At 46.8% G+C, this 8,992-nt stretch overlaps 1 protein-coding gene across 1 annotated transcript in view; it reads right to left on the reverse strand.

Annotated features, from left to right (window-relative positions):
* The window catches only part of kif21b (kinesin family member 21B), a 56,552-nt gene extending 50,198 nt beyond the window's left edge, over nt 1-6,354 (reverse strand). The window contains exon 1 of the mRNA XM_061070601.1: nt 6,270-6,354. Within this exon, the coding sequence (XP_060926584.1) occupies nt 6,270-6,310 (41 nt within the window). The 5' untranslated portion in view covers nt 6,311-6,354. The remainder of the gene's footprint in view (nt 1-6,269) is intronic.
* Between the last annotated feature and the right edge of the window lie 2,638 nt (nt 6,355-8,992).

Raw genomic sequence — 8,992 nt, forward strand, 5'->3', positions numbered from 1 at the left:
ATTTTATTTCAGAACAGAAATTATGAGAAGTAAATAAACTCTTTACAGTCGAGACAACAACTTAATAGGCACCTCTAACTTTCTGCCTCTTCTTCCCTTGCCGGGAATATGGCAAGCACGTGCAGCTGTGCCCAAATTATTCATTCAAACAACGCTCACACACACACACACACACACACACACACACACACACACACACACACACACACACACACACACACACACACACACACACACACACACCTGAGCATGTGCGTGCGCATGGATGCAACCATGTGCACGCACTGACTGCGTGTTTGGCTAAGAGCTCATATTTGCACGCTACAGTAGCCCCTTTGACGACAGACGAGACACTTGCTGCCCGTCCTCAACCCACCACCTCCTCTGTCTCTTTTCCTCTCTGATTTGACTTTGTATTTGTTACGTTGAATCACAGGAAGCATCAGTCTTTTCAATAGAGTCGGAGCAGTTTATTAAACCAAGAGGACGCCAGCACACCACTCCACAAACCCCCTCTCTTTCTTTTGCCCCTTCCTCTCAACTGAACTCTACAGAAAATGTCTTCTGAACTTCATCCCATTTAGCGTTTCACTCCCTTTGCTCAGTGTGTCTTTATCTGTGTGGGTGTGTTTGCAAGCTCAGCACAGAGCACAAAGACTTGTAGTGACACCAGATTCAATCACACTGTGTCCTCTGTCTACCCTCACCCAAGAGGTGCACTGTTTAAAGGGCCTCTGATTACCAACCCCCCCCCCACACACACACACACACTCACACAGACACACACCCAATCACACGCACACACACACACACACACACACACCCCTTGTGATTTCTATGTGACCACAACAGAGTCAACACACACAATTTGTTATAGTGTTTATGAAAACAGGTAGACCACAGAGTGATAGAACATAAATATATCTAATGCTAAATATCTGTGGACATAAATGACTTTATTTATATGTAGTGAGGGTTGTCTTGTGTCTGTCCTGCAGACATGAGAACAGTTGGGAGGGTTTAGAAGGCCACTGCAGCTGATATATGATGAAGTCTGATAACAGTAATATGGAAATGTTCAGACTGAGGCGCCTTTCATTCCCGACTGAATTCACATGGATGTATTAAAATAAATACAGATCAGTGTGTGTGTGTGTGTGTGTGTGTGTGTGTGTGTGTGTGTGTGTGTGTGTGTGTGTGTGTGTGTGTGTGTGTGTGTGTGTGTGTGTGTGTGTGTAGGCACTTGCACACATACATGACTTGGCGAACAGGGGGCGGAGGGGGAGCTGGTGACATTCCAGCATTTTGGTCACGGTTTTTACTCTTTATTTTGCTCAATGCAGATGAGCTTGAGCAAAAGAAAAGAAAAGGAAAAGAGGCAGCAGGCGTTGGAGATGATGTCTCATGATCTCAGAATACAGATAGCACACTCTGGATCGATGAGTAGTTTCCATCTGTTAGTGGTGGAGAGCAGGGTGCTGTTGTTTTTATTGCTGACTGAAGGGTTTGTCTTTATACAATCTGTAGTTTAGCACACATTGGCAGATTAATGAAGCCCCAGTTTCAGTTTCCCACTTTTGCAGAGTATTCAGTTTGAGCTGAGTCGTGTCAACGGGCTCATCGGCAGATGACTAAAAAGGAAGTGAACAGGAAATGTGGATAGTCTTGCGGCAACTTGACAGGAAGTTATTCTGCAACGGCAGCACACCATTCAGGAGTGCTGATGCGCTTCAGAGGGAAAAGTTCATCAACACTCTGGCTTCACAATGAAGTTTAAAACGTCTGCATATCATGTCCTGAATATTTATGATCTATTAATTAAAATGCAGAAAATGACAATAAATAAATAAAACCTTAACCGTCTTAGAAGCACTATCAAATAGCTCTATTGCTTATCTGTCCAATGATGAGTCCCTCAGAAGAGTCATCATCATCGTTTGGAAACCAGTAATTAAGAAGTGCATCTTGGCAACCTCACACGACCTTTATTATTATTATTAAACCTCCTCGGGCAGCTGCAATCTGCTGGGAAAGCTCATGAGCCGACAGAGTCTGATTATGCAACAAAGAACCTGCCAGGAACAAAGCACTTAATGCTCTTGTTGCTGTGTTGAAATGTTCTGATTCATGCTTTTTTTGAATATCAATATTCCTCCATGTTTTTACCATTAACTTGCATGTCCCCTGTCCGCGGCCTCCTCGGCAGCAGCAGCAGGAGCCCATACAGAGAGTGCTGAGCAACGCTAGACAGGCAGTCTCATAGGTTCAAAGGGCAAACAAAACAATAACAAACAAACAAAAAAGCATATAATCAACAGGCTAGCGTGAGGAGGAAGTGATGCACAGCTCTGCATGGCTCACTTGGGCGTGTGGATTGTCACGTTTCCTGTTCGTCTTCCTTCTGTTGACACCAAATCTGCGATGAGAAGAACTGGTTTCGCTTTGACAGAGCGGTGACAGTAAACCCTTCAACAAGCCAGAGCAAAGAGCAGATGAATGTGGAGACTAAGTGTAAGGTCTCATGAGGAGATTACAATCCAGCACTGCCCTGTGACCAGTACATAGGACTGTACACACTGTAGGCTAGAGTCGCAATATGCAAACAGACAGACACAGTTTCCTCCCAAAGTCCTGCCTTGTTAAAGGCAACCCCCTGGGGAGGCGTGTAACCCAGACAGAGCCTGCGTGGCAAACTATTAACACACACAGGAAACAGGCGAGACTGGTAGCCTACACAGGACATACGTCCAACAACAAAACACCACCTTTTTTTTTTTTAAACTCCCATTTAAAGCCTTTGTGTATCAGCTGTGAGAGGCCCCTTCCGCTGCTGGACTCCACTTGCTCCCGTGTGGGTTTGAAGCCAGTGTTTTGGTCATGGGGTGGAATTTACAGCACATTTCTATATTTTTCTTAGAAAATGTTTGTGTAACTGCAAAACTCTGATTTAGATTGTTTGATCAGTTCATCAGCACAGGACTCAAAAGATAAAAACCCTTCTCTTTTCTCTCTCAGCTGACTCTTAAAGGCAAAAAACGCCCTGCGTCATAACCTTCAGAAAAAGGCTCCGGTCATCCACCTGCGGTTCTGAAAGAACACTGACTATTTTGTGCTTTTTCCCCCCATTCAACCTCATTATCTGGAACCACAAATCCATGATACACGCCAGGACGGGAAAAAAATATTTATATAATGGCCTCACTGGTGATTCCTCAGGTCATAGTTCTGGCAACACAACTCAAATTACACAGCGATGGGGAGCCCCTGTGATCACAAGGTCAAAGGGCACATCGGCACTAAACAGATTTGTCTTTGTCTCTATTTATACTCAGCACTGGAGGCTGACTTAGCACTTTGGTGCATGACAAGTCATTCGCTGCATATGGGCTGAAATGAGAACGTGGCAGAGCTTTGGAGAGCAGGGAGACAGAGATCAATATGCAAATGGGAAACACACAATGCTCATAACTCTCATGTCGAGTTGCACCCAAAGTACCAGCATGCACACAAAAGGTGAATTATTGACATTTATCGTATCACAGAGCCAGGCCTGACGTAAAGCCATCAATCTCTGGCAGACGCAGCACTCAACAGTAGATCAACGAGAGGAGGAGGAGGAGGAGGGTGAACCTACATTTCTGACACCAAACAAGCTGGATACACACAGGTTTTTCAACATGGGTAAACACGCTTAACTGGAGTTTGCCTTTCTGTGTTTTTCAGAACACACAAGAAACTGAGAAGCTCTCTCACCTCGCTGGCTTGCCAGTGTTGCATTTAGCACTATGGGAAGAAAAGAAAATGCGGTTGCTTGTTGTTACTAAGATATAACAAGACAGTAAGTTCACAAACATTCAGCTATTTCCTGGTAAACACCAGCAAGTTCAATGCCTGTCAAAATGTTGAACAGAAAAAGTGCAGCGTCAGCGTCCAGACCAAACCCGAGGCAAGTTAGGTAAAAGAGAAGAAGAAGAAATGAGTGCTTTTTGACCAGTGGAAAGAGGCTTGAGAGTATAATTGTGTGTGTCGGGTTTTAAAGGGTGGAATGCAGGGGTCTACTCATCCTTGTAGCCTGTTTGCACCAGACTAAGCTAATCTGATCAATGACTGTGGCTGTATAGAGACACAACTGATATTTATATATGACCGCTTCGCAGGGAGACACACATTACATACGTCTGGTTTGACTTCACTGCAATGCAGAACTATTGAGTGTGTGTGTGTGTGTGTGTGTGTGTGTGTGTGTGTGTGTGTGTGTGTGTGTGTGTGTGTATGTGTGTGTGTGTCCAATCCATTCCTCGGGCAGTCAGGCCTGGATACAGGATTGTAGGTCATGTAACTGGTTATATGGTCGTGTTGGGGGAAAGCAATGCAGACATTCAGGAAATGGATGCTGGCGACTGTTTGTGTGTGTTTGTGTGTGTGTGTGTGTGTGTGTGTGTGTGTGTGTGTGTGTGTGTGTGTGTGTGTGTGTGTGTGTGTGTGTGTGTGTGTGTGTGTGTGTGTGTGTGTGTGTGTGTGTGTGTGTGTGTTTGGGTTGACCTTCATGACAACCTCATTGCCCTCTAAATGCATGTTCCCACATGCACACAATCTACTCCTAGACGTGCGCTATATGCAGCTGCCCAGGGGCAACACAACATGAGAGCAATTAAACACCACCCTCTCTTATCAGTGTCTGACTTTCACTGGGGGGGGGGGGGGAAAGTGGTCATGGGGAAAACCGCCAGTGCGCAGCAGGAAGTTATCCTTCTCCGTGTGTTTATTTGTGTTCTTCCCACTTCCTGTCAAACACACGGACACATTTGGTGGCAATCACAGGGCATGTAAATACACACGCATGATGAGACACAGCCACAGTGTGTAATTAGACAAAGTCAAACACTGTGAAGTTCATGCTGATAAAACTGGTCTTCGGATGTGAGTTGAGAAGGTGAAAACACAGAGATACATGGGTTGTGTGCGAGGATATCTGTCGACCACTTATTCTCCCGACTCGAATCAATAACTTGGGTTGAGCAGCGGCCCCCAGCGCTCTATTTCTCTGTCTCTCTCTCTCTTTTTGCTTTTTTCTCGCAACACCTCCTGCCCCACTTCCTGTTACAGTTGAACCGGCACAAAAGGGATCCTCTCAGCGTCTGAGTGACAAGTCTCCTCTCAAGCCTCCCCTGGGGTCATCGTTTTGCAAGGTAGGGCCGACCCCCACTCACAACCCCCCCCCATCCAGCTCAGATGAATGGATCCCAAAGAGGAGTCTGTAGGACCTGGAAGGCATCGGGGGTGAAGAATTTCACTTTTGTTGCAGCTGCTTTACATCTAGCACAATAAGAGAGGAGTTGTAACGTCATTAAGGACACAGTGCGGCCAATAGGGATTAATTAGCTGATGGGGCAGAGTCTGGGAGGTGCCTGCATTAAAACAACGGTGGGGTCTGTGAGACCACCGCCTCGGCTCCATTACACGCCTGTAAAAAGGAGCATGATTACAGACGCAGCCCCCCGGTCCCACTCTGGGCCATGCCCTCCACTTTCATAGGCTGCCACCCAGCAAGTGCCAGCACATGCACTCCCATTGGCACGCTCCCTTTAAAATCAGCTTTCAGACTTGGCTCACACAATTGATGCAGACCACTCACATCCCCTCACACGAATCCAAAAATATATAAAGCTGCTGCTGAGCTGCCAGAGGTTTAGGAAGCATTTCCAACAAAGGCAGACGAGGACAGAGCCGTTGAGGACATCATCTCTTTGTGCACGATTCCTATGCAGAGGCAGGATTAAAAAAATAAATAAAGAATAACAGATTCTAGAAGGGACTCGTGCAGGTAGAGAGAGGCCTGTGAGAACAACAACAACAGATCAGATGAATGGGTTTGGAGAGAAACGCCCATTCCCCCACCTTGCACCTGGCTGCAGCTGTCCTTGTCACTGACCCCCCCCCCCCCCCCCCACCACCACCACCACCACCACTACACACACACACACACACACACACTGACTGCTTCATATGCAGACCACACCATGCATCTGTGCAGAACTTGTATGGCATGTGGAGAAAGCGTGGCACACAGACGCATGCTCTGACCCCATCCACACCGCCCATGTCTCACAGAACAAGGTGGGATCCTCTCCTGTGCAGGGACATGGGGGGGTGCAGGTGGGGGGGTCTGCTCTGTGGCACTTTGTAGGTGTGAGGGATGCGTTTCATTGCTCGCCGGGAGGCTCGGAGAACAACGTGCTCTGCTCGGGTCTGGAAGGAGGGAGACTTACCTCAGCGCCACCTTCACAGAGCAGTCGCCCAGGCCGGCCATTGTCGCTGTCGAGGCTGGGGATGTTCCGGCTGTGCTTGGTTGTCCGTGTGTGTGTGTGTGCGTGTGCGTTTGCGTGAGAGCTGGGTGTCTCAGGTCAGCTGGAGCAGCCGTCAGGACCTGCCGGCGATGAGCTGCCTCATCCGGACTCCTGCTGTCGTCTTCTTCTTCTTCTCCTCCTCTGCTGCAGCGCTCATCTCTGACTCCCCGCTGTCTGCTCCCTCGCAGTGTTTCTATCCCTCTTCTCTTTCTTCTTCTTCTCTTTCTTCTGTTTCTCTTCTTCCTCTGGCGTGAGCGTGCAGCCGCTACATCCTGTGTGAAGTGTGCGAGCAGCACAGACCTCGGCTCAGCTCTGACAGACGCGTTCAATGAGCCCACACTGGAGGGAGGGACGATGCGTTCATGGGCCGTCGGAAATACTGGTATCGCTGTAATGGCGATCTTGCACAGAGCGGTCGTCGTCTCAGCAGAAGATCGGTGGTTCCATCCCACTCTCCCATTTGCATGCTGAGGGGCTGGCAAGATGCCGAACCCCGAATTGACCCCTATATTAAAATATGCTGTAAAGCGCCTTGAGTGGTCATCAAGACCAGATACTATATAAATACAGACCATTTACCATTTCAGTCTAAACATATATGTGGCTGATAGGTTATGTCTTAAACCTCCTCTTCTCAACGGTGGTTTCTCCAGTTTGATGTAAATGACGCATTTCACTCCTCTTTCAAACCGCCTGTCTTCCCTGGCCAAAATGTCACAGAAAGAGTTAATATAATATAATGGTATTTTTCACATTCACATTTGGTCACCGTGGCCTTGACCTTTGACCACTAACATCTAATTCAAGTGATCCAAGTGTAACCCAAATTACTAAGAGACAAGTGGTCAAATTGAAGAAATTCCTTGAAGGCAGATTTGAGATAATATGTTCAAAAGAGCAAAAACATGTTTTTCGAGGCCATGCGACCATGATCGAATATCAGATCAGCTCGTCCTCGATTCCAACTGAATGTTTGTACAAAATTTGAAGATATTGCATCAAGGTGTTCTTGAGATATTGTGTTAGCAAGAATTAGATAGACAAACACATGGACGGACAAACAAACAGACTGCAAGAAAACCTAATGCCTCCAGCAAATGGCTGTTTCTGGCAGAGAGGCACAAAACGAGAGTGTTCAGCTGCTGAGTCAGGATTCCAAACAAATGCAAAAAATTATGAATCCCTATTGGTATAGAAAGACCAGAATGAAAGAATTATTAATAACCAGTCCATAAAGATTAACTTGAAATCTCACTCCTATAAGTATGGATGACTTAAGACATAAAAACCACAACAATAGTCAAAAGCGATGCAGCAAACTGAGAAATATCCTGACTTTTGGTCTGCAATGCAAGTCCTGCTCCACAGACACTGGATCCCATATTTACCACAAACTTCTACATACCATCAAAACTTTCCAAACCCCAAAAACGTTCCATTAAGTATCTTGAGCTCAGTCCATGGCATCATGTTTTTTTCCAACCCCAGAAAGCCTCCTTCAGAGTAATTCTTCTCCTGACTGAATTTTGCATAAAACCAGAGCAGTGCCTCTCGACAATACACCACAACTATAATACAAAGGGTTTTGATGGTTTGGATAAAAACTAATTTCATAGCAGAATGGCACTTCTCAGTGATACATTGCCGTCTTGTATTACTGGATCATTGTCGCATTTTATTATGCATTTTAATATTATAGTTTGGCAAGGTATAGCTAATTCAACTGTTTTAATGAAGGTTCATCTAAAGCAGTGTCCATCACTCCATTCATCCATCTATTTTCTATACCATTTATCCTGTAAGGGTCAGCTGGAGCCAATCCCAGCTGACATTAGGGATGGGTATCGTTTGGTTTTTATCCGATACCGGTTCCTAACCGATACTTTTAAAACGATACCGGTTCCTAAACGGTGCCTGAACCGATACTTTTTTCAAAAAAGTGCACAAAACGATGCTTGACTAAGAAAGGCTTTTTTTATTGCCAATATATAAACTGTTTAAAGTAGATTATAAATATAAATAAATACAAAACCCTTTTTAACTTAAAACTATGAATAACATACGAACTGTTAACAAAAGTTTACTTAAATAAATAAAAATAAATGCAAAACACACACACTCTGACTCGTGACTCTGACTTCGGTGCCTGAGCCAAATGAAGACTGAGGGTCGCTTTTCCATCACTCGGAGACCCCCGTGTCTCCGCGGCTGGGGCTGTCGCAGGGGGGCTTCGGCCCCCCGCCTTCGTGCCCCTAAAATGCGGTCGCTTTTATGAAACATTTCTCGGCGTGGTCTTCGTTCCTCCCGCCCCGAGCCTTTCCAAGCCGACCCGGAGCAGCTCGCGACGCAACGCCACAGAGGAAATGCGCCCGGCGGGGGGCAGCCAGCGCCGGGGAGAGGTCTCACGAGTTTGGGAGAGGTCTCACGAGGAGATCCTCCCCCCTCACCTGCACGGAAGCCCTGACGCACGCGGGGCGCGGGCAGCGCGGGGACAAGAGTCTGTCACCGGCAGCCGCGGCCGCGGTGGCCCGACGGGAGCCGCCGCTTCCCGTGAAGGAAGGAGCGGAGGTGTGAGGAGGCGGGACGAGCGGAGACCTCAGTCTTCGATTGGCTCAGGCACCGAAATGAGGCACCGAAATCTACGT

This window comes from Limanda limanda, chromosome 4 (assembly GCF_963576545.1).
Source record: "Limanda limanda chromosome 4, fLimLim1.1, whole genome shotgun sequence".
Lineage (NCBI taxonomy): Eukaryota > Metazoa > Chordata > Actinopteri > Pleuronectiformes > Pleuronectidae > Limanda > Limanda limanda.